Source organism: Motacilla alba, chromosome 11 (genome assembly GCF_015832195.1).
Source record: "Motacilla alba alba isolate MOTALB_02 chromosome 11, Motacilla_alba_V1.0_pri, whole genome shotgun sequence".
NCBI lineage: Eukaryota > Metazoa > Chordata > Aves > Passeriformes > Motacillidae > Motacilla > Motacilla alba.
This window is the reverse complement of record NC_052026.1, coordinates 14,054,200-14,079,317: the sequence shown is the minus strand read 5'-3', so window position 1 is coordinate 14,079,317 and position 25,118 is coordinate 14,054,200. Positions and strand designations below refer to the sequence as shown.

General features: G+C 60.3%; 1 protein-coding gene across 1 annotated transcript; it reads left to right on the top strand.

Moving 5' to 3' along the window:
* Positions 1–2,000: 2,000 nt before the first annotated feature.
* RIPOR1 (RHO family interacting cell polarization regulator 1) lies at positions 2,001–24,900 on the top strand. The gene is given in 26 exon segments (XM_038147709.1): positions 2,001–2,650; positions 13,391–13,517; positions 15,228–15,377; positions 15,672–15,750; positions 16,048–16,071; positions 16,542–16,595; positions 16,675–16,827; positions 16,916–16,979; positions 17,066–17,109; positions 17,312–17,437; positions 17,728–17,876; positions 18,076–18,205; positions 18,412–18,552; positions 19,293–20,105; positions 20,398–20,425; positions 20,428–20,536; positions 20,841–21,015; positions 21,164–21,299; positions 21,468–21,503; positions 21,506–21,567; positions 21,570–21,630; positions 21,765–21,923; positions 22,260–22,456; positions 22,563–22,646; positions 22,843–22,933; positions 23,940–24,900. Coding segments are annotated over 26 exon segments (3,873 nt in total). The 5' UTR covers positions 2,001–2,067; the 3' UTR covers positions 24,038–24,900.
* The last annotated feature ends 218 nt before the right edge of the window (positions 24,901–25,118 follow it).

The window sequence follows — 25,118 nt, the reverse complement described above, 5'->3', positions numbered from 1 at the left end:
CTCTCCTGCAGTCTGCAGGGATACAGCTACTCCCCAGCAGCAAGCAGAAATGGGGCTTTAGCTTGGGATGGTGGTGCACAGGTAACTGGAACGTGGTGGTGTGGGTCTGTCTACCTCCAGGCACCCCAAGTTTTTACTGAGAAGGTGGTCAAACCCTGGAACAGACTTCCTGGAGAGGTGGTTGATGTCCCAAGCATGTCAGTGCTTAAGAGGCATTTGGACAGTGCCCTTAACAACATGCTTTAACTTTGTGTCGGACCTAAAGTGCTCAGGTACTTGGCCCCAATAATCCTTGGATGTCACTTTCAACTGAAAATTTTCAGTGGTGACACCATGTCCAGGGTGTGGGTGGTCTCCAGCCCCCCACTTGAGCCAGGTGGGATGCTGGATCAAATGATGACAGAGTGGCACAGTGGTGCTGACCAAGCACAAGGTGGGTCACCCTGGTGGTACAGGGACAGTGTGGCGCTGGGACCTGGGTTCAGAATGGATTGAAAGCAGCTCTGAGGAGAAGGGCTCGGGAGTGTTGGTTGTGCAAGAAGCTCAATATGACCTGGCGATGTCCACTGCCAGTCCAGAAAGCCAGACATACTCTGGGGTCCATCCTCAGCAGAGAGGGCAACTGGCTGAGAGAGGAGATTCTGCCCTTCTGCTCTGCCCTGGTGGGATCCTATCTGCAGCACTGTGTCCAGTCTGGGGCCCCAAAATAAGAAGATGTGCACCTATTTGAGCAAGTCCAGAGGAGGCTACGAAGATGCTCAAAGGTCTGGAGCATCTCTGCTGTGGAGACAGGCTCAGGGAGTACGGGCTGCTCAGGCTGGAGATGAGAAGGCTCCAGGGAGACCTTGGAGTCCTTTCCAGTACCGAAAAGGGCTGCAAAAGACTTGAAGAGGGACTTTAGACAAGAGCACCGAGTGCCAGGACAAGGGGGGGGATGGCTTTCAAGTAACAGAGGGCAGGATTAGATTGGATATTAGAAAGAAATTCCTCTCTGTGAGAGTGGGGAGGCCCTGGCACAGGTTGTGCAGAGAAGCTGTGTCTGTTCCTGGAAGTGTTCAAGGCCAGGTTAGATGAGCCTTGGAGTAACCTGGTCTAGTGAAAGGAGTCCCTGCTCATGGCAGGGGGTTGGAACCTGGTGGTCTTAAAGGTCTATTCCAACCCAAACCATTCTGGGATTTATCAGCCACATGGCTTGATGGATCCACCCTGGCAGCCTCTCCCTCTTGGCCTTTTGGCTTTTCGCTGGTGGCCTCAGGACCTGCTGTCCCCTCTCCCATCTTTGCATCACTTCTCCTTCTGTGTAACCAGGCCAGCCTGGAGAACTGGGCTGGGAGCTGGGACGCCCTGGTTCCCACTGAGCAACCTTGGCAGCAAGTGCTCTGCTCCTTGGTGTGGCCCCAGGAGAGTGAGAGTGGTGCAATGATTTCCTTGTCACTGATATTGCCCTGCTCCACTGTGCTCCAAGACCTGATGATGGTCTAATTAGTGTTTCTGCCTCACAGGGCTGGCGGGAGCACTGCGCAGCCTTGTCCTTGCATGGAGGGTGTCTCACCAGGGCTGCAAAGGCTTCGGTTCCACTTAAAACTGGGTCAACTCAGTAGGATCTAGGACAGGTAGGAGAAAGATGGTCTTGGGAGAAAGGGGAGAAGCATTGGGTGCAGCCCCCCAACAGGCATGTGGCTTCCTCACCCCTCCACCTTCAGGGATGCTCAGAGGTGCCAGGGGTGTCACTGTGGCATCCCTCAGGTGACAGCCTGCATTTTCACTGCCGCTGCCTGTGCCTTAGTTGGGGAAGCTGGGAGTGCTCTTCTGCTGCTTCCTTAGGATGCTGGAAGCTGGTGGGATGGGGAATGTGGATCAGTGCCAATGCTCTGCTCCCCCAGAGTGCACTTTCTGATTGGCAGAGGTCTGAGCATGGCTCAGTTGGATGCAGGAGCTGGGGGGAAAGGCAGGGTGGGGTGCTGGGTGTCGCAGAGCTGGGAGCAAGGATGTTTGGGTGTTCCCTCTGCCACCGACTGACTGACTGCACAGCCTTGGTCATGTCACTTCACTGCTGGAATGTGAAACATGCCCGGGGTCCGTCGGAGAGCACCGGAGGCTGTGGTGGCCCTTGTGGGGGGAGACGGGGGCGGTGAAGGAGGAGGTATTGCTCCAGCCATCGCTTCCCTGGCAAGGGAAGGCTGTGGGCGCTGTGTGCGGCAGGAAGGCCAACAGCCCGGGGCCGAGCAAGCCGGGCTGCCCCCACTCCCCTCGCCTCGGGGGAGGTGGGATCCTGCTCCGGCTCACGGTGGGGCTCGTGGAGCCCCGGGGAATGATGATGGGCCGGCGGTGGGGAATCCCCGCAGGGCCGTGGCGGCGGTGGCGGTGTTGGTGGCGGCGGTGGTGGCGATGGCGGTGTCGGCAGCGGTGTCGGTCGCCTCGGGGAGGGAGGTGCTCCCGTCCATGCAGCTGCCATTGGCGCTGGCTGGGCCGTGGTTTCCTGCCGAAATCACATGGCTCCCGCGTTTCCATGGAGAGAGCCGGGGTGGGCGCTGCCAAGAGCCTGCACGAACTCCCCGCTTGCTCCCGTCCATGGGAGTGGAACAAAGGGGATGCACCGAGCCAGGCCCTCTTTCGCCCCGCGCCTCGCCCCCCGCCTCTCCTGGGACATGTGAGTGCCACCCGCACCTCCGCACCCCGCGGTCACGGGAGGGTCGGGGGGAGCGGGGTTGGTGGCCTTAGCAGGGCTACACCCTTGGGGGGCCACGTCGCCGCAAGCCACCGCCCGCCCGCCCGCGTCCCCTCTGCCGCCACCCCCGCTGGGCGCCCCACGCCGCGCTGGGGTGTCCGGGCTCGGCGGGAGGGCGACGACGGGGACACGGGCACGGGGCTCCGCTCCCCCGCCCCACTGCGGATCGGAGGGATCCTCCGCGCTCCGGTCGGACCGTGGCCGGAGACGCCCGGAGAAGGAGCCGCCTGACAGTGGGATATCAGGGCGAGCACCCCCAGTGTCAGCCGGTGCCCCCCAGACCCCGTCTGGGATAGATCAGCTTCTCCAGCCGCTCTTTCGCTCCCGGGTTTGGCATGACGCTGGTGGCACGAGCCGTGCCCTGCCCCGAATCCCTCGGGACTCCAGGCAGGGGTACGGGCAGGGGTACGGCGGGCGAAGGAGAAGCTGCCCGTGCCCATATAGGGCCGTGCCCGAACGCCAGAGCCCTGGATCCCGCGGGAGAGGCTGCGGCCATCTCCCCCATGCCAGCCCCGCGCCGGGCGGGACCCGCGGGGCTCCCGAGGGACCTGGGTGCACCGTGTCAGCTGGGTGCTGCCTCCTCCTCCCCTCCAGGGCGACGGGGGGAGGAATGCTCGGAGGAATTAATGAGACAGATCTCGCTTTGTTGCTGGCCCGATCCTCCTGTCTCCCAGCCCTTCCCAGCCTGCCAAGAAGTGCTCGGGAAGGCCTCGCACCATTAACCCTTCCCCTGCCGCACCTCCGGCCATCCCAGGGCATGCAAACGGCCTCAGCGGGTTTTGCCCTTGCCGCATTCCCAGAGGAGACTCCCGAGGGCACTGGGAAGTCCTGGGCATCCTGTAAACTCCGTATCTCCCGTCTGCTGGCTGGTGGCCTCGCTGCGTCCCCCGGGCAGGGCTGGGACGCGAGGCTGTGACGCTGCGCAAAATCCGGCAGTGCAGGACTTGTCACCGGCTTGTCACCAGGGGCATTGCCTCCTCTCGGCTCGTGAGGGTCCCCAGTGCAGGGGAGGAGCTGTGGTGGTATCCCTGGCATGGTGGTGGCTGAGTTCCTTCCCATGTAGGACATGTCATGATGGAGTTGAGCGTGGAAATGGGGGCAGCAATGGACATGGCAGGAATGGGGGATGTTGGGGGGGGCAGCTGAGAGGTGTTGGGGTGCGACCAGGGGATAACTGTTGATCTGCAGTGAGGACAGTGGTGAGGACAGGGATATCTCTTCCCAAGCCTTGCTGAGGCTCCTGGTCGGAGCTGCTGCTTTGCCCAGGACTCTGCTGGCTGGGTTGCAGCAGGATGCCTGCGATGGGCATTGTCCAGTGCTGGCTGGACGAGAGGAGCTGGATGGGCGCAGGGTGTCCCCCAGGAATGCCATCAGGCTGGGATCCAGAGCGTGCCCGTGGCTGAGGCTCCTGCCATGACACTGACCTAAAGGACAGGACCCTGGGAAACCCATGGCGGGCAGGGAGCAGCTGGCATTTGAGATCCCCTGGGCACAGTGGAGGCAGCCCAAGCCCTGGCTTTGCGTGGGCTGAGGCCAGTGCTGGGCTGGGACGAGCTCCCCGCCGCGTGCTTTGGGGTTATTTATAGGGCTGCCATTTATATCGCTTCTATTTCTGCTGCTGTGTGGGGACTATGCGAGGAAGCGAGGGGGGAGGGCTCGAGTCTGCCACCGCCCCGTGCCCAGCCCCTCCAGGAAGGGATGCTGCCGACAGCGACAGCGTTAGGGCCAGCCTGGCTGGGGGTAGAGCCTGGCTTGGCACGAGGGCTCGTCCTTCCCCAGCCCTCAGGGCATCCGCTTGTGGAGAAAACTCTGCATTGGGCTCCCAGGAGTTTTTGGAGTTGGCTTTGCCAGTTTTAGCAGAAAGTAAAGTCCGAGAAGTCAGCTGTAGCACTGTGGTGGGGGTGACCACCTGCAGCCCTAGGACCAGCTGTCCCAGCCCAGGACAGGTCACTTTATCACTGTGCTTCTCCTTCAAGCTGTGACTGTGTGTCTTCTTGCCAAAATTGTCATCTCCTGCCTTCTCCCAGGACTCCCCTACGGCCAAGAGCTATTTTGGTCCCTCACCAGGCTGATTCTATCTCCACAAACCTTTTGGGCCAGCCATGACTTTTGACACTGACTGAGGCTGGCCTATGCCCTTTCCTGTCAGGTTTCCAGCTGTGGTGACATTCCCAGCCACTCAGTGATGTCTGTGGCTGGGGAGTATTTGTCCAAAACAGCCTGAAATAGCTTCTTCATCACCTTGGCCTTTGGTGCTGGTGCCACCAAGGCAGTGTCGGGTTGGGGCTGCTGGCTTCTTCAGGGGCTAGGTGGGCTCAGATTCAGCGCTGGTGGCCCCTGGGAGCAGGGAGAAGCTGGAGAATTTCCCTAGGACTCTGCTGGCAGGATGTGGGATCTATGGGAAGCTGGTCATCTATCCCATGCAGGGCAGGGAAGTGGGAATAACCTACTGGATTTTTCTGCATGTGGACAAGCTGGCCATGGCTGTATGTGTGTGTCCAAGCATGGCTGGCCAGGGAGTGTTTGCATGTTCAGCTGTTGTGGTTGGGGTGGGGATGCCCAGGGCGGCTCCCCAGGCCTGGTACAAGGAAGGCATAAAGGACACTGCCAAAAAGGGAGCACCTGGGGCATTACACCCACAACATCCCTGCTGCAGAGGAGGGATTGAGGCAGCCACCCTGGCAGGTTGAGCTGAGCCAGAGTGGTGAATATGCAGGGAAACCTCCTGAGTTGAAAAGTCACATGGAGATGTCCCCTTCCTTGCACCCACTCCCTATTCCCAGCCCAGCCAGGAACAGGGACTCATTTAACTCAATTAACACCCTGGCGCTGCTGGCGTGGCTTGTGCCCTTCCTCTGCCCTCCCTTGGCAAGGTGTCCTGAGCTGTCAAGCCCTGTCAAGCGCCGTGCAGGGTGCTGTGAGGTGCTCAGAGTGCATGGCTGATGGGACGTGTCCTTCTCTGGTACCCTCTGCCACTTTTGGAATGCCTGACCCTGTCTCCTGCCTGCTCCTGGTGGTCTCCCCAAGAGTCACGCCCGAGATGGTGCCGTGCCAGGCATCTCACCCATGTCTCAGCTGCCACACAGATCCCCTTGGGACTGCAGGCTACAGAGAGGCAGAGTCCCCGCAAGCAGCACAGCCTGGCTGTCACCCCTCTGCGAGGGAAGCCTGGAAGTCCCTCACTCTGGGTGACACCGGGGAAAGCCCCTCCCGCAGCTGGGGCAGCTTTAGCGTGGCTTTCTCATTAACCTTTAATGAGAACAAACAAGCTGGCATGGGCCGGCGCTGCGGGCGCGCTGCCTGGCCGTGTGCCGGCCGCTGGCTCCGCACGGCTGCCAGCGCAGCGCAGGCTTTGCACAAGGATGGTCAGAGCCGGGGCGGTGCCGGCAGTGATGCCATCCCCTGGGGAGAGGCAGCACGGGGTGAAAAGGCAGTGGTGGCCGCTGCCCACGGCAGCCGCCAGGATGGGACTCAGCCCGTCGGTAGGGAGAGCCGGGGGGATGCGTCGTGCCCGGGCGAGGTAGGAGACGTGGTCTTCGTGCAGGTTCTGGAAGGCTGGGGTGGAGATGGGCTTTGCAGCGTGCCGGGCTGCTGGCTCCCATGGCCCATGGCGCTGGCATGGAGGCTGGTGGACACCTGGATGGTTTTTTCTTTGGATGCTTCTCAGAGCCAGCCCAGTCTCACCGGGTCCAGCTGCTCTCCCGATGTGGCTGATGTTGTGCACCCACCTGGGCACTGGGACCTGAGGGTTCCCTGGGTCACAGCACTCTCTGGTGACACTGCTGCAACCTCAGCTCTGCAGGCCTGACTGTGGCTATCTCCAGAACCACATGTGGGTGCCCACAGTGGGGCATTCATGCCACCATACGTGCGAGCCCCTGATGCTTCTTGTCCCCTACGGGACCTGCAGGGAGAGGACCTGCTCTGGCCTGGGGAAGCAATCCCACAACAGGCTCACTCTCTGGGGGAGGGGTTAACTTTGTGGGAGGACCTCGTATCTGCAAGGACCCCCAAGACTCTGTCCCAGTGCTTTTCCTCCTGAACCTGTCTTGACCTTGCTCTAAAATCAGCAGCAAACAGGAAAGGAGCCTGGGAGGGAGGTGTTTCTTCCTGCTCCAGTGACGTGGTGAGGGGCAGCTGATCCCAGCCTGGACAGAGCTGGCAGCTTCAGCCTTTCTCCAACCTGGAGGGGTGTTGCAGTCTTGGGTATTCTCAGGACCAGGGCCAAAGCTTGGTGACATCTGTGCCACAGAGTCTCCTAGTTGTTTAGGGCACTAAACAGGGAGTTGTGGTGCTGGAGAGGTGCTGCTGGCTGCTGGGATTGGCATGGAGGGCAGGTGGGTCTACCACAATGCGCTGTGGGATCTGGACCCCCGTGGAAAGCAGGACTGACATTCTCACATGGGAATTGCACCCCACTATCTTTGGAGAGCCCTGTGAGGAAGCCCTGGCTGAAGCAAGCTCCTCCAAGGCTTTGGATACTCAGGATACAAAGTAGGGACTTTTGAGCAAGGAAACCCTTTTCCCAGTGGCTCCTGGGTCTTGGAGGATGCCCACAGGCATGCCACGGGATTGCATGCTGTGGGAAGCCTACAGCAAAGCCACGGTGGTTTTATATATACATAAATATAACTATATATATTTATTATAGTTGTATATACTTATATTTAAACCCAAGCAATGCAGAAGCAAGTGGCAGCAGTGTGAGCGTGAGCTGCCCACGGCTTTGAGCCTGGCCGCAGTGGAGCCGGCAGGGACGGGGGCGAGGGGCTGTGCAGCCCCCGCCCAGCCTCGGGCGCAGCTCAGGGGCGTTCGGCAGGGCGGTGTGTGCTCCCTCCGTGTGCTCGGCCCTGGGTGCCGGCGGGAGCGGGGGTCTCCAAGCGAAGCGATCGGAGAGGGGCTGGAGGGGGGGTTTGCAGTGTGTTCCCCTCCCTTCCACCCGTGCCTCAGTTTCCCTAGGGGGGCACTGGGGAGGGAAGCATAGGGACCGAAGTGTGCTGTGCTCCGGGTGTAGCCGGTGCTGGTGGGGCCCCTTCCCTCCAGGGGGGTCAGGCATCCTCCCGTGTCCTCCCATCCTCCGTCCCCTTGAGTCACGCCGGGGCTGCGGCGCTGGGCAGTGATGTCAGCCCGCGGGCAGGGGAAGCGGGGGAGGAGACTGCTGCCCGGGGGGGCCCTCCGGCCACGGCCCCCGCACTCGGGCGGACAGACGGCATGAGAGAGCAACAACCACCACCCGGCACGCTGAGCCCAGCCCGAGGGGGATGTGCTGCCGCAGCACGCCATGAATGGCAAACCGAAAGGTACTGAGCACCGGCAGCACCAGGGCTCCCCAGCGAACGGCCATAATCTGGGGACCCCCAGCTGTTGGAGGCTCCCGGGGTGACGTGGCTGGGCTTCCGCGGGGTTTTTTGGGGTGAGGAGTTTTCTTGAGGGGAAAGCTCTCCCTGACAGGGACACCAAGGACGTATGCACCCGCCACCTGCAAGGGACGCGGTTGTCACCGTGGGTCGCAGAGACAGGGTGTCAGGACAGGGTCTCTGCGCAGGATAGGACCCCCTGGCTGCCTGATCTTGCTGTTGCCTCCACTGAGATCCACTGTGTCTCAGGGCAGGAGAGGGGCCACAGCTGCTGGCTGCTCCGGGGTAGTGCACCCCTGATGCCAGAGAAGCACATGATGCCATGGCAGCAGTTTTTCTCGGCAAACTGTTTTTGCCCCCATGTCTGATGAGGACAAACAGAGCCCATCTCCATGTCAAGCGTCCCTGGCATGGTGGCCCCAGGGGTCCTGGGCAGAACAAAAGGCCTTGGGGTTGCTTTTGTGAACTTGGACCAAGTTGTCTGGGCAGGATTTGTGGGGGCAGGTATTGGTACCCAGCAGAGCACTCTGGAGATAAGGATGTCAGGGGGAAGGTGTCATGTGGGACCTCCACAAGGTTATGCCAGTCCCAGGAGGATCCTTCCAGAGGTTCCCAGCATTTCTGAGAGGGATCACAGCCCACTCAGGAGCAGAGTCTGGTGCCCATGGCCAGGATGCAGCCCCGTCTCACAGGGTATGGAGGTGAGCGGTGTCCGTGGGGATCCTGACTGGGTGGGTGCTTGGTTTGTGCCTTCAGTGGTGGGGGACTCACTTCACCAGGACCACAGTAGTCCTGGGCTGGTTCCCAAGAGCCATCCTAGAGAACACATTTGGCTTATGCTTTGCCAACCCCTGAGAAACCCCCTGCCCCAGTGGTGACCGCTTCCCTGCGTTACAGTTTGGGTTTGCATCTCCTTCTGGCTGGAGATAGGGAGCCCATGGGATGAGTGGCAGGGTCGGGGGCTCTGAGCCCCCCGGAGGAACTGGCTGTGAGTGTCCGCCTGTGCCGTGCCCTGCCCTTCCGCAGGGATACTCCACGGGGTAAATAAGCACTTCCTCCAATTCTTCCCATTCGCAGCTCCTTCCCTTTCCTGCCGCCCTCCCACTTGGCCCAAGGAGCCAGCAGCCTCCCCTGGCCAGGGGCGGATATCAGCGCCATGTCCCTACTGCCATGGGGCCGAGAGCACCCAGCACCCATCCATCCCAAACTGCCGAGAGCAGCCAGCACCCAAACAACCAAACCACCATTCCCTGTTCCCGTGGGGGCTGTGGGGCTGTGACCTTATGGCTGAGACTTTCTCTCCGGGTGAGTCACGGGAGCCGGGATGCCATTCACTGACTCATCTGACTCCTAAAAGCCCCCAGTCCCTCTCCTTGCCCGGCACGAGAAGGAAACGGGGGTGTCCTGCCTTCTTGGAGGGGAGGCAGAGCGTGGAGAGGTCAGGGAAGAAGCGGCTCTCGGGCTGCTTGTGACCAAGGCGTGATGGCTCCGGTCCCCGGATGCTCTCATCCTCTGCGCCGAGGGGGGATGAAGCGCGGTGGGAGGGAAGAGCTGCTCCAGCCCACGCTGGGAGCCGGCCAAGGGCCGTCCCGGGGCCGGAAGGGGCCGGCGGGGGCCGGGGTACGTGCCTGGGTTGGGGCAGCGGGGCCACAGCTGTGCAAACACGGATGCAGCGGCTGCTCCCGGGGGAGCCGAGCCAGCGGGCTGCGTTCACAGGCTCCCGAGGTCATCCCCGCCGTGCGCCCAGGTTGCACCCAGAGGTGCTGGGGCGGGGCGTGGCGGGACCCCCCCGCTTGCTCCAGACACCACGGGCAGGATGGATGGTCCTGGGGCCATCGTGGCCTCCCCCAGTGAGGGACAATGTGCCCTGCTGTGCCCCGGGGATCGCCACAGTGCCGTCAATGCAGGGACAGCAGCCCACCCCCCTTGGGTGCCCTAGGTGCTGCTCCTTGGTCCCGGGTGTCTTCTCCGCGGTGAGGGGTGCTGGAGTCCGCTGGCTTGGCCGCCCTGGGCACTGGTGGCCTTCAGTGAGTGACATCCCTGTAAGTGCTGGTCAGAGCACCCCCAGTTCCCAGGGCTGCAGGGCTGGGGACTCAGGGGGAGCAGGTTTGGGGCGTCTCCGACCAGGGCAGTGTTGATAAACCCGCCGGAGCGACCTGAGGCTGGTGTCTGAGTGTCGGAAACAGAAACCAGCTGGGACCAACCCAGCCGGTCGGACTGCCCCCTCCGCTGCTCAGACCAGCATTCTTGGGATCCCAATCATCTCCAGAGCACCGGGTGTCGAGAGAGGAGCCGGCAGCCGGGCTGGAGAGCCCCGGGGTGGGCTCCAGCACCCCGTGCTGTGCTGCCTGTTCAGCTGCTCGCTGCCCTTCTGGCCGCTGCCCACGGGCAGTGCTGGCCAAGGACGGACAGACGGACACACTCCCGGGATTGCATTTCCTACGCTGGGAGATCTGGAGGCAGTCTGTGGCACGGAAAAGGTGAAAAGCTTGGTCGGGAGGCAGGTTTGTTAGCACTGAACCCTAACTAAGGGCAGGGGGCGGTGGGGCTTGCTGGGACGGAACCTTTGGGGCAGGACCTTTTCTGCTCAGGGGAGAGAAAGGATGTGCTTGGGGCTTTAGCCCATGGCAGGGACATGAGTGTGCCGGTGCTCTGATGGTGCCAGCCTCATGGTAAGCCTGGGACAGGGCTCACCAGCTGGGACAAGATTCGGTGCCCAGTGGTCCTTTCCAAGCATGCCCCAGGCTCTGCTCCCTGCAGGGGCTGGCTGCGCTGCTGGTACCAGGTACCTCTTATCTCGGTAATGTCAGGAATGCACTGTGCTGGGGATTTTTCCTCCTCTGTGAGCCAAGCCCAAGAGTGCCAGGAACAGAGACCCCACATCCTGCCTGCCCTGCCTCATGTAGGGAGTGCTGCCCTTCAGCACCAGTCTGGCTGCCGATGCTGGGCTGGAGCATCCTTGGGGCTCCTGGAGCATCACTCCTGCAGAGCAGGGATATCATGTCCCTCTCCTCCGAGGGGCCTTGGGGTCCTGGCACAGGATCTTGGCTGCAGGGTGCCAAGTCTTGGGATGCAGGGTGCCATGGTGCATCACGGTGGATGTTTGGGGGAGAGCTGGGTCCAGGTCTGGAGCGCAGGGATGTGGTCCTGTCAGCAGCCACTGCTCCCTATGCCAGTGAGGGATCCTCCAGTGCTTTGGAGACGGACCCAGCACGGCACAAGTGTCTGCTGGAGCCTCTGAGGTTCCTGGGCAGGTGGCTGCAGATTGCTCTGAGTTGTGCTGGGGCATCAGTCCCCTCCAGCATCCTTCTCCCCCTCCTGCATCCTCCTCCCCTTGATGCTCTCAGCATCTTTCTCTCTGACAACCTCAGCGTCCTTCCCCAGTGCAGGCTCTCCCCTGGGAAACCCTCCTTAGAGGTCCCTCTGTGCTCCAAAGTGGCAATGTGGGCTGGAGAAAGATGGGTTGGCAGGACTGTCCTCACCCTGAACGGTGACCTGCCCCACACGTGAGAGCCTTCTCCTGTGGGTGGTGGGTGCTCTCCCTATGGCTGAGCCACTGTAGCACGGGCCCTCCTCGCTCAGTGGGGAGCAGATTAAAGAGCCCTGCAGAGGGTAATCTGCCCAGGCCTGCAGGTCAGCCAGGCTGCCAGGGATTACAGCTCTTCATAATGAGCTTAATTGGGACAGTGTTGTCCTGGAAAATGGAGGGACTGGCACCCAGATAACGCTGTGTCTGTGGGACCCGCCGAGTGGCTCCGTGGTGTGGGCCGGGACACGAGTCCCAAGGGGGAACCAGATGGACCTGCTGCCTCCTGGCTCCACTGGGATAGGGGTGAGTGGTGGTGGTGGTTAGCTTTGACTGCAAATGGCTCCGGCACATCCTGGGTGCTGCAAATCCCTGGCCCCAGCCTGGCGTGCGGGGTGGAGAGGGACACAGTGCCAGGGGGATGCCCGCCGGTGGCTGAGTGGGTGTGAGCCATGTGGGACCAGGCTGAGCTGGGGTCCTGGGTGTGGGGAAGGAGTGGGGGTGGGATGGGGATGGGATGGGGTGGGGGTGGAAGCCCCAGCAGTGCCTGTGTCCCTGCGCTGTTCACTGTCGGCCATGCTGGAGACAGGACGAGAGGCAAAGTGAGCTCTTTAGGATGGAGGGAGGTGGCTCTGGCTCAGTCTGTCAGCCAGGGAAGCTGTGCATCCTTAGGGTCCTGCCTGGCTGTCCCTGGTGGTGTGCTGGGCACCGTGTGGGCTCATCCCCAGCAGCTGCCACAGCTCTGGTCAGGGCTGGCTGGGACAGAGGGATTGACCTGCGATCAGTGGTGGCCAGAATGAAGTGGAGCATCCTGCATCCTGCTCCTCCGTGGCTGCCCTGTGGGCTGGGCTCCTTCCTGTGCACAGCTGGCTCTGCTGGGGGTGGCATGGCCAGGAGCCCTGTTCTCCCCTGCTCTTGCCTTGTCCTTTGGGGTGCCCTCCCCAAGCTCCAGCCCTGGCCAGAGCTACAGGGATGGTTCCTGTGATGCAGAGTGGCATCCAGGTGCAGGCCCTGAGACCCAGAAAACTGCTCTATCCCTGGCTGGCATCAACTGCACCAGCTGTGGTGGGGACAGGCAGCTCATGGCAGTGGTTTCAAGGTTCCTGACACTGTCACTGCCACGAGCAGAGGACAAGGTGCAGCAGCCATGGGGCTGGACACGTGTGGCCTGCATGTACTTTCCAGGGTCTGGCAGGGAATGGCTTGGCCTTTTCTTCCCTCACCCAGAGCTCCTGGCAAAGCTGGGAACTTTCCAAAGTGCTTTGTTGTCCTTGGGTTTCCCTCCTGGTTGCTGGAGTGAGCGGAAGCAAGTGAGGAGACAGCGAAGGGCTGGGCAGCCGAGTCCAGCCCTGTGCCTTTCCTGCCCCTGCAGCAGGGTGGCACGGGTGGCAACGGACATAGGAGAAGGTGGGGCTCAGGAGGAGATGTCTGGGCTTGGGCACCGTGTAGAGTTTGCCGTGGATGTCTCTGGGAAAGGCCGTGGTAGGCACCAGGCATCAGCCCCGTTCTGTAACTCCCATAGGGCCAACCTGGGACATGTCTGCCTGGGTGTGCCACTGAGAGCTCACAGTGCCCAGAGCCCCACTTCACCAAGGGCAGTATCTCTGGGGACAGCATGGGATCCGTGTCCTGGTGCCCCCAGGAGTGTTCTTGGACTGAGAGAGTGGGCAGTCTCCCAGCGCATGGTCCGTGGGTGCTATTCTCAATGCTGGTGGCTGTCCTGCCTGCATGTGTGTCCTCACCCTGCTGCTGGTGACCCTGATGTGTCATTGTCCCCAGGGCGGCCCTCCAGGTCACACTCAACGATGTCACTGTCTGTGCGCCCGCAGCGCCGAGTCCTCGTCACCAAGATCAATAGGAGCCAGTCCTTCGCCGGAGTGAACTCATCGGCCGACCGGCCCTTCAGGTAGGAGATGGCAGCTCATGCTGCCTGCCATGGGCAATGGGGACAGGCTTGGGCTTTGTGGTGGGACCTGCTGTGCATCCTGAGGCTCTTTTCCATCCAGCTGTCCCAGCATCTCCCTCAGGGATCTTTTTGGTAGCCAGGGGCTGTTGCACGAGGGGCTGCAGGGAACACTGAGGCCATGTAGGAGACAGAGCTCATCATCTCAACCTTTGCCATGCCGTGCTTCAGGTGGGGTGAGGATCCTGCAGCCCTGTGGCTGCTGCCACGACAGCATGAGAGAGAGGGCAGGTGTAGCTCACCTCATTCTTCAGCCAGCTCTGAAGACCTTCCCTGTGACCATCTCATAATGTTTAATGGGTGCAGTAGAGCTGGGGTAGCTTTGAAGTGTCTTGATGGCCTTGACATCCTGCGGCAGCCAGTTTCGGGGTTGAGTGCTGGTGTGAATCAGGGTTTCCTCAGGGTCACCTCAAACCTATCGTTTGAAAGGCTTTACCAGCTGCCCGCCAGTTGCAGTGTGAGGAGCAGCTGTTCCCTGCTCCACCCTCTCCATCCACTGGTGATGTTATGGTCCCTTCATACCCTTCCTCCTCCTCTCTGCTGAGCATCCCCATGTGCTGCACTTCCCCACCAGCCCTCTCTGCACCATCCCTAGCTCCTGGTTACCGTGTTGCAGGTAGTTCTTGGGTAGCAGGCAGAGCCTCCCTGTGCTCTGACCTCCCGCCCTGCTCAACTCTGTCCCCAAGTCCTGTCCAGCCTCTGGGCCAAGAGACACTTTCCAGGTAGCCAGCACATTGCTGGTGATTTGTGGGTACCAGAGGGAGCCCCTTAGAGACAGAGAAGAGGGAGGACTTCTAGATGCCTGCAACCAAGTGGTTGCCAGGGAGATGCTTGTGGGAGATGCCTCCAGGGACCTTGGAGGATGGGAAGGAGAAGGAATGGTGGAAATTAGGTGCTTACCCATCTCTTGGGAAGAGGCCAAGATATTCATTTCCACACCCATGATTCGGGGAAGTCTTTTGGTCACTTCTGTGAAGAGCAGCACAGGATGGGAGGTACAGCCTGAAGCTGGGAAATGAGGAACCCATGGTGTCTCCTGGGCACTGGTGGCGCGACGATGCTTTGGAAGGAGGAGGGGAATAGCCGGTCTGAGTGAGGCGTTGCTGGGCTGGGGAGTGACTCCATTGCACAAGGCAGGAAGGGTGGTGTTCAGGTCCCAGCGCTGGGTCGGCATCCCGCGGGTCGGCTGGGGGAGGCAGCTCCATCTAGCAGGTTTGGTGACATCTGGAGAGGCACAGCATCAGGGAGCACATCCCTGCCCCATGTCACTGTGCTGGGTGATGAGGTGACAGGGCTGCTGGTCCCCAGGATGCTCCCGTGCTGGACTGGGATCCTTGCCTGACCCTGGAAGCACAGGGTGGCGTATTTCACCCTCCCAGAGGGTGCTGGGATGGAGCCAAGCATGCCCCCTTTAGAGGGCAACCAGGGCTGGAGATGTCCCTGCAGACCCTCCAGGAATTCAGTTTGATTCTAGGTGGTGCCATCTTCCTTTGCCTTGTCTCTCCCCAGCTGGCACCAGGGACCTGGTGGACCTGGCCCAGTGGACCTGGCCTCCATGCCAGAGATTGCCCTTTTCTAGAGATGGGTGCCTGGCTGGCTGGAGCGCCCAGAAGGACCCTGGTGCTATGTGCTGATCCCAGCCTCTCTCCCCAGGAATCTCTCACCTTTCACCCCCACTGTCTCCCGCAAGACTGGCTCCAGGGTCAGTAGGATGTTCTCAATGTCCCACAAATCCCCACCACCCAAGGTGCCTCAGCCCAACCGCCTGGACGAGGTGTACGAAGCTCTCAAGAAGGGCCTGACGTAAGTGCTGGGTGGGTGGAGGCTGAGAGCTCCCGAGGGGCATGGGGACAGCTTGTGACATGGCTTGGGGTTGGCAGCTCTCTGCTCCCACCAGGCAGGGACACGCCAGGTCTCTGGGCACGTTGCCTTGGTGTCCCACATCCCATGTAGAGGCATATATGGGTTCCCACACCTGTGTGCTGGAACAGGGAGTGGGGATGTGTTGCCACGTGTGCTGGGTTGGTGTGGGCTGTGGGGAGCAGGAGCCCTGGACACAGCATCCCAACCTGACCCCCATGGTGTGGTTGCCCCCAGAGCCTACCTGGAGGTGCACCAGCTGGAACTGGAGAAGCTCAGTACACAGATCCGTGAGTCCAAGAGGAATTCACGCCTGGTGAGTGCTGCTTGGGAAGAGCCTTATAGCGAGTGGTGCTTTGGGTAAACAGCCAGGCTTGTGGGCACAGCTGGGACGACTTGTGGTCCATCTGTGCCTGGGGCAGAGCCCATTTCTGTGGGGTTGTAGGGCTCTGGTGTAGGGGCTCCCATCCCTCTGTCATGCACTCTCCAGCCCTGGCTGGGTGCTGCATGTCCCACTGCCGTGCTACGGGTGGTGGGTGCCATGTGCTGGGTCTTCTTTGGGTGGGCAGAGCTGGCTTTGTGCTACATCTTATCCCTCTCATCTTTCCTCCAGGGCTTTCTCTACGATCTGGATAAGGTAAGCGGGATCAGTGTCTCATTCCCCTTGTATTCCCCTTCCTCGTGCCTGGGATGTGCTACTGCCAGCCCCGCTCTGCTAGCACTGCCCTGCTGCCTTGTCCCCTGGGAAGGAATGGGTCTGAGGCTCTGCAGGCGGGGTGGCCCAACTGGGCAGGGGATGAAGCAGAAATGATCTTGTAACCCCTTTCAGGCAAACAGAAGCTGTTTTTAGTGAGTTCAGGGCATGGGTTAGCTCACAGGCTGGGAAAAAAAGCAGCCTGGAGCCTGGCTTGGCTCCTGGAGGACCTTCTGGTGCACAGGAGTCTGGAGGAGGCCGCAGCACATGGGTGCTTCCCACTGGCTGCCACCCTGCAGCTCCCCGGCAGGACCCCAGCCTCAGTGCAGGGAACACAGAGGCCACATCCTGACCTGTGGCTCCTCCATGGAGGGGCTGTGCTGCTGCTCACACCATCTCCTCTGCTTTTCCAGCAAGTGAAGTCAATCGAGCGCTTCCTGCGTCGCCTGGAGTTTCATGCCAGCAAGGTGAGAGCTGGGGCAGTGCTGGGGTGGCCGTGCTATCCCCAGCCCTGCCCCTCACCGCAGCTCGGGCCTGTCCTTGCAGATAGATGAGCTGTATGAGGCTTACTGCATCCAGCGGCGGCTCCGTGATGGAGCCCACAACATGGTCAAGGCTTACAGCACAGGCTCGCCAGGCAGCCGGGAGGCACGCGAGAGCCTGGCCGAGGCCAGCAAGGGCTACAAGGAGTACACAGAGGTGAGGCAGCTGGCTGGCTGGGCTGGCAGGGTGCTGAGTCCATGGGTGGCTGCTCATAGGTCCTGTCCATCTATCTGTCCCTTCCCAGAACATGTGTCTGTTGGAGAATGAGCTGGAGAGCCAGCTGGGCGAGTTCCACATCCGGATGAAAGGTACCGTGTCCTGCTCCATCCCTGTCCCTCTGCCTGCCTGCCTGCCTGCCTGCTGCCTGCTGACGCCCCTCTGCCTTCTCTTGCAGGATTGGCAGGCTTTGCCCGGCTTTGTGCTGGTGACCAGTATGAGGTTGGTGGGACCATATGGGTTGGGTTCTGCTCTTCCTCTGCCCTGTTGTCCTTGGGGTGTCTGAGGGGTGTAGGTGGGTGCTGGCGTGGAGGGCATGTTGCAGGGTGGTGGTGGGTGGCCATGACCATGCCTAGGGACATACAGAGAGCACCCATCACCCTGGGGTCGTGTCTCCCCCGTACCCATACCTCTGCATCCCCAGATCTTCATGAAGTATGGACGGCAGCGTTGGAAGTTGCGAGGGCGCATCGAGGTGAACAGCAAGCAGGTGTGGGACAGCGAGGAAATGGTTTTCTTGCCCCTCGTCACTGAGTTCCTCTCCATCAAGGTATAGTGCATAAAAGGACAGGGATGGGGTGGGCCAGCTATCCCCCTGCATCTTAGAGTCATTTAGGTCAGAAAAGACCTCTGTGATCATCAAGTCCAACTGTTAACCCAGAACTGCCAATTCCACCATTAAACTGTGTCCCCAAGTGCCACATCCACATATTTTTTGAACCTTTTCAGGGATTGTGATTCTACCACTTCCCAGGGCTTACTTCCAGCACCTCACCTAAACATCACACTCATTGGCCCATGGTTTCATTTCCTCCTCTCCTTTCTCTCCTCCTTCTCCAGGTGACGGAGCTAAAGAGCCTGGCCAACCACGTTGTGGTGGGCAATGTGTCCTGTGAGACCAAGGACCTTTTTGCAGCTCTGCCCCAGGTAGTGGCTGTGGATATCAACGACCTGGGCACCCTCAAACTCAGCCTGGAGGTGACCTGGAAGTGAGTACCTCAGCAGGCATTGCTGGTGGCAGATGACAGTGCAGGGGATGCCCAGCAGGAGATGACCCTTCCCAGCCTGTCTCCCATCCCAAAACTGGGCTGTAATTATAGAAAACCAGAGCTGGTCTGGAGGGGGTCCTGGTGTCTTGAGACTCCCCGGGCTGGTGCATACTCCTCACCTCCTTGCTGTCCTCCCCAGTCCCTTCGACAAGGACGACCAGCCCTCGGCAGCCAGCACCGTCAACAAGGCTTCCACGGTGAACAAGAGGTTCTCCACCTACAACCAGAGTCCGCCTGACACGCCGTCCCTGCGGGAACAGGCATTCTATGTAAGTGTGCACCAGGCAGGGCTGCTCAGGAGACATGGCCAGTGGAGGGGTCCACACAGAGATGTGCCTAGGCAATGTCTGAGAGGGTGGCACAGCTCAGGGATGGGTAGGCAGCTCCTTCCTCTCCAGCCATCCCACCAGGACTCCCCAGTACCGGCACCTGCTCCTCACTCCCACGTTCACAGCTCCTCTTCTCTCTGCCCAAGAGCCCGGAGCGGGCAGCTGACAAGCGTGGTTGGTCCTTGCTGGACATCTTTCGGGAGACACTCTTCGAGAAGCTGTCTCAGAGCTGCTCCTGCGGCGATGTCTCCTCGGCCGAGCTCGGGAGATGGCCGCAGCAGGGCCGCGTAAGTGCGGGGCTGGCAGGCCAGTAGCTTAGCCCAGCGCTGTGGCCATCCTGCTGTAGCTGTAGCCGGTCCTTGTCTCCTACTCACTATGCCTTGCTGATGCCCAAAGGCCTGATTCTGCCAGGCTGGGTCTGGCTGGTCCTGCAGAGCTAGTCCCCAAGCTAGGGGAGCCTGGGTTCACCCCCATGCAAGAATTGGGCTCTAGTGAGTAGACAGCTTCTCCGTGTCCCCGTGCTGGTTGCATTGGTGTGGTACTGGTGATGGTGCTGGTGAAATGGTAATGGTGTGACAGTGCTGGTGCGATGCTGTCATGGTGCTGGTGTGACTAACGTGAAATTGGCTTGGCATTGGTTCACTGATGGTGAACCACAAAATTGATGGTGGCCAGTGCTGTCCCCACCAGCTGGTGCTGGAGCTGTTGCTGTCCTTGCAGCCGTGGTGGTTGATGTCCTTGGCTCCACGTGCTGCATCTCACTGTGCTGAGGGACTGCTGGCACCCCAAGGCTCCAGGACATATGGGGCTGTTGATGGGGAGCTGGATTGCCTGCTGGCATTGGGTGGGATCCAGAGCTGGAAGCTGCCAGGTGTTTGCTGACCATCCTGCTGTGTCAGCAGAGCCACAGCAGCCTCAGTGCCCTCCAGCTCAGATCAATCCTGCCCCTGCTTGACACGCAGACAGCTGGAGGAGATGGGGCAGCAGGAGCAGGGTCTCAGCTGACACCATTCTCCCTCTCTCCCAGAATATGCTGCGGCGCCAAGAGGAGCTGGAGAATGGCACAGCCTGGTCCATCTCCTCTGAGTCCTCAGATGACTCCTCCAGCCCCCAGCTGTCCAGCAGTGCCCGCCATGCCACACACAAGCCCATCGTGCAGCCTGAGGTGCAGGCCTCCGCCCCTGCCATCGAGATCTCCTTCTCCCAGCAACCAGAGGAGGCTGACGCCATGCTTGGGGCCAGTGGCAGCAGTGTCCCCTCTGCTGGGAGCCAGATGGAGGAGCCGAGCGGCCGTAAGAAGGAGACGGTGGCCAATGGGCACGTGCCCTACTCCCGGACTCTGAGCCACATCAGCGAGGCCAGTGTGGATGCCACAATGGAGGTCAAGACTGTGGAGAGCCCTTGGGAGCCTGCGCCCAGCATGGAGGACACAGGGATGGGCAAGCAAGATGCACACCCTCTGCCTGGTGCTGCAGTGGCAGCTGCTGTGGCAGGGCAGGACAGGGCCACTGAGGCCAAGCCTCGTGCCTCCGTGGCATGGGCCACCTCCTGCGAGGAGGAGGCTGGCAGTGCAGAGCCAGTGCAGAGCCAGGCGCCAGCACAGAGTGACTATGGCACCGGGATCCCCACAGCACTGGCACAAGCCTCTGCAGAAGAGAGGCCCATCCCAACCCCACCACTGCCCACCAGCATCCCTGAGGTGCCGCGGGGGAAGATGGTGGATTCAGGTCTGGAGGAGGCAATTGGCCTCCTGGGCTCAGCTCTGGATGACTATCGGGGACAGTTCCCAGAGCTGCAGCCCCTTGAACGGGAGCTCAAACATCTGGAGGAGATCCTGCTGGTGAGAGCCCCCCAGGGGTGTCACGGGGTGAGGGTGTCAGGGTCATCCTGGCTGGCAGTGCCTGTGGATGACGGGGACAGGGCCAGCCATGGTGGCAGTGCTCAGAGGCAATGGAGACAATACCATCCTGCTGGCAGCACCTAGGGATGTAGGGATGAGGCCAACCCTGCTGGCAGTGCCCATGGGTGATGGGGATGGGGCCATCTGTGATGGCATAGCCTGGTAATGCGGGTGGCAGGGCTGTCTTGGCTGGTGAGCCAGGATCCAACTCCACCATAGCCTTCCTCCACAGCAGAAGCAAGGTGTCTTCCTCAGCCGGGCCTCAGCATCAGCCTGACAGTGGAGCACGCACTGGAGAGCTTCAGCTTCCTCAACACCTCCGACATGGAGGACTCAGAAGGCTCTGAGGAGGAGCCTCTCCAAGATGAGAGGTGCACAGTGGGGCTCATATCATGGGCACAGGGCAGGAGATAGCCTTGGGCAGTTGAATGGGGGATGTTCAAGGGTGCCAAGCATATTTAGATCTGTTCATCACAGCTTAGGGAAGGTCTACGTCAAGAACCAGCAGTACCTGGTCCTTCTGGTGGCATAATGTCACCCTGCAGCTCTCTGTGACGGGTGGGCTGGAGGCAGTCCTTGTGACCCTGGGCCTTGTTTTCTGCCCTGTGGATGGGGAAGGGCTGGGTCCAAGTGTCCTGTGCTGATCCACTGCCTTGATCTCTCCCTGGCTTGCAGGAGGGCTGGCAGACCCCTGCGCAGCACCAGAGCCCCCAGCGCTGGCGAGATGGGGGCTGATGACACCGGAATGTGCAGTGGTTCTGAGGCCAGCACTGACCCCATGAGCACCGGCAATGAGTTCCTGGATAAGGCTCTGGTGCTTCACCTCAACAACTGCAACCGCCTGCTGCTGGTGAGGACCAGGGTGGGATATGGCAGCAGGGAACACCCTGGGGTGGGCTGTATGTATCCCCTTGAAGGGGGTCTTGCTGCAGCCTGGAGGCTGTGATGTGGGCAGTGAGCTCTGTCCCTGAAGTCCCTGGTTTGGCTGTGCCTTGCAGAAGCTGGGCACCTTTGGTCCCCTGCGGTGCCAGGAGATGTATGCCCTGGACAGGCTGCTGCGCGAGTCCCAGGTGCTGGAGATCGTGTGCCAGCTGACAGAGGAGCGTGCAGGAACAGCCAGCTCGGGCGCTGATGGTAAAGAAACATAGTTGAGGGGACCCTCTGTGCCATCCTGGAGGCTTTGTGAAGCCTGTGTCCCCTTGTGGGCATGGCTGGGCAGCGATGGACCATGTCAGACAGAGGGCAGGAGTCGTGGTCTGCTGCCATGGCCTCGGGGAGGTCTGACAGTGCCTGTCCCCACAGTGGTGCAGTTCTCGACACGGAAGGAGGGCGTGCTGCCCTTTGGGACCTCTGTGTGGAAGTGCCCAACGTCTACACCTGCCCCGTGGAACGGTTCCTGCAGGGTTGCTCAGTGCCCAGTATGCAGCTCCCATCAGTGAGCAGCACTCTGGTTTGGCTGAAATTGGTGAGTGGGTTCCCAGGGGTGTTTGGGGAGTTGCCAGCCTCACTCAGTGACCATGAGTGGGAGGATATGGCCAGGAGCTCCACAGAGGAGGGACCATGGCTGCTGCACACTGTGATCCTGATTCTTTCCCACAGTGTGTGTGAAACTGGTGGAGGACGTGCTGAATCGCCGGCTGCCCCGGCGGCCTGGCAGTGCCCAGAGCGAGCAGGTCACCATCTTCCAGTACTGGAGCCACTTTGAGTCACTCGGTGCCCTGGTGCTTGACACCTACATGATGGAGCTGGCAGAGGAAGGTGGGTGTCCTCCCACCCTCCTTAAGTCCTGGGATGGGGTGCCAGAGTATGACCATAGTGATTGATCACCCTGCAGCAGTGCCATGACCATTCTGGGGCATCACCAAGAGGCTCAGCCATCCTTGGGGTGGGCAAGTCAGTCTGATCTAGAGTGCAGCCTAATCCCATGCTGCCTTTTGACATCCTTGCTGTAGGTCCCCCAGTGTCTTGGGGAGCAATTCCATGCTTTGGCGCCTTGTGTGGGGCCCAGCATGGATCCAAGGTGCCTGGGGATGGGTGGCAGGGGTGTGGGGGCAGTGCTGTGTGACTCCCCACACCTTGGATGGCTTCCTGCAGTACTACTGGCACAGAACCTCAACTCGGACGACCAGGACGTGGTGCTGCGTGCCCTGAAGCGCATGCCTGAGGGCCGCCTGAAGAAGGAGGGACTGAAGGCACTGAGCCTGCTCCTCGTGGAGGGCAACAGCAAGGTGGTGAGCGCCGTGTCTGCCCAGCTGCGCAGCCTGGCAGAAAACCCCCGCTTCCGCCAACGGGTACGTGCTGGGCCAGCCAGGGATGACGTGGGCTGGTGCCACAGCCCCCAGGGTGCTGCCCCTGCTCTGCTACAGATGGTGGCACTGACTCTCCCATCTCCCCCAGGCCCTCGTGTGTTTCCTGGAGCAGCTGGAGGATGAGGAGGTGCAGACACGTGTGGCAGGGTGTGCGGCGCTGGGCTGCTTGAAGGTGAGGGGTGTGGGGAGGAGGCAACGGGGCTGCATGTTCCAAGGGAAGAGGAAACACAATGAGGAGGAAAAGAAAGAGGATGAGGGGCTTTTCTGCACCGTGGAACTGCAGCACCCTCTGCTATCTTCCCCATCTGGCTGTGTTCCTGCTCCAGCCTTTGCAGCCAAAACTCATTTCCTTGTACCCTCTCCTGCAGGCCAAGGAGAGCATCGAGCAGCTGGTTTACCTGTGCCAAACTGACAAAGAGCCTGTGCGGGAGGCAGCCAAGCAGAGCCTGATGCTGTGTGGTGAGTGCCCTGCTGCTTCTCTGCTTGCTCCCCACCCACAGCATCCCAAGTGGCATCACCTGGTCCCAGCAGTGCCCATGGGAGATGGGGCTCCATGGCTACCCTACGCACTCTGGTTCATCATGCCCCAAGCTCTGCCAGGCAAGAACAAGCTGGCAGGGAGGGCCAGGCATCCTGTAGCCACAGCACTAAGCCTGGTTGTTATTTATTATTTGCTAGATGGCCCTGAGAGAACCATCTGAGTGTGTTTCTAGGCCTCCAGATCGTGGCAGCTGCTGCACAGGTTGGGACACGTGAGCTGTCCTCGTACCCCTTGTCCCTGCTCCGGCTGCTTTGCTCACGAATGTCTCTGTCTTAGAGCCTGTCAGCTGTGTCACGTTTTGGAGTCTGTGTGTCTTGGTTGTTGATAGTGCACATCCCACTGGCACCCCGACACATGTAGATGCCTTGTGTCCTATGTCCCAGCAGATTGTCCATGTCACCATCTCTTGCTGGGGATGGCCGCTGCGGGCAGATTTGCAGGCAGAGCTCAGAGTGAGCCTGTAGCATGGATGTGTGCATCCCTGTATGTGCCTGGGGGTTCTGGGGGAGCCCTTGTGACCCCCATGCCAGTGCATGCAGATGTGCACAGCTGTTGGAGCCACTGGAGCTGGCACAGCCCTGAGCACTGGTACCTTGGCCCCAAGTGAGGCTCTCCACAAGCCAACAGTCCTGCAGCTGAAACACGGGATTTGTTAACCCTGTCCCATGTGGGCAGCTGAGAATGGGATTTGCAACCTCTGAATCTGGAGTTCTGGGGACTTTTTGATCCAGATCCCAGCTGGGACCTGCCCAGGGGTGTGCTATAGAGAACAAGAGAGATTTCCACGCTGTGGCCATAGCACGCAGGCTCAGCTCTACCAGGTATTAGGCATGTTCCCCTGGAAAGGCCAGGGTAGGTGGCCAGGGATTGGCAGGGGACAGAACTTCTGCAGTTTGTATCGCTGACCATGGCATGTACTTGCAGGGGAAGACGGTAAATCAGCTCACCGGCGACTGGAGGAGACCCTGGATAGCCTCCCGCGGATCTTTGCACCAGCCAGCATGGCCAGTACAGCTTTCTGAGACCCACACGCACCCGCCTGCCACCCCTGAGGGCAAAGGCACTGCTGGGCCACCCGGGCTTGCACGGACTGGGGACCCGGCAGCTCCGCTCCCGGCAGCACACCACAGTATTACCCCGCCCGCCGGCAGCTCGCCATGGCTGCACACTGCCTTACGGAGCACCGCTTCCCTGCCACCGGCCACCGGCCCCACGGGTGCCACCTCCACACCACTGGGCAGGGGGCTCGCTGCACATCCCACCCTCTGATCGCTATTTAAAGTACCCAGGGAGTCCACCCTTCCTGCCCCCCTCGTCCACTACAGCTGCCAGGACTGGGGTGGCAGGAGAGGTACCAGATTTCTCTGCCTCCTCTTGCCTTCCTCTTGCTTGAGGGCGTGCGCCCCGTCCCGGAAGGACCTGCACTTTGGAAACCTTGCTGTTTCTTTCCAGGAGCTGCCAGGGCCGTGGGGACTGCTGCCCTCTGCCACCTGGAGTCCCCAGGACTTAAATAAAATGAAATATAAGATATTAATATATTCTGCTGGCGTTTCTTCTTTCCAGCTCCACATGCTCCTGTCCCTCCCTGGCTTGTGGCTGTAGGGAGTGTAGTGAGATGTGGCCTCAGCCCAGAGCCTTTCCTGGCCTGTTGGAAAGTGCTGTGGAGGGCAGGGGCAGGAGGAGCGATAGAGGGACGGACAGACGGATGGACAGAAGCTGCCGCCTTTTATTTTGTTTGTTTTATTTTATTTTTTATTTACAGATTTTTGCAGAAAAACAAAAGCAAAAAATTCTTTTCTATATTGTCTCTATAAATCTATATATAATGTAATTACAGAGAATGACTAATTTTGATTTTAAAGCAGAAATAAAAACCTTTAAAGAGTGTTGGTGTCGCTGTAAGGGTGTTTCTTTGGCCCCAGTGCCCTGGGGCAGGGCAAGTTGGGTGTCAGCATAGCTGCCTGGAGGGTGACAGGGGATATCATGGGAAATAAGTGTGATTTCTGGCCCTGCAACTCAGCCAAATGTTGCCAAAATTTGGCTGCTGGGCATGGGATGCATCACCCAAGGTAGTAGGAGGTGGCTACACAGAATGGGGGCCAG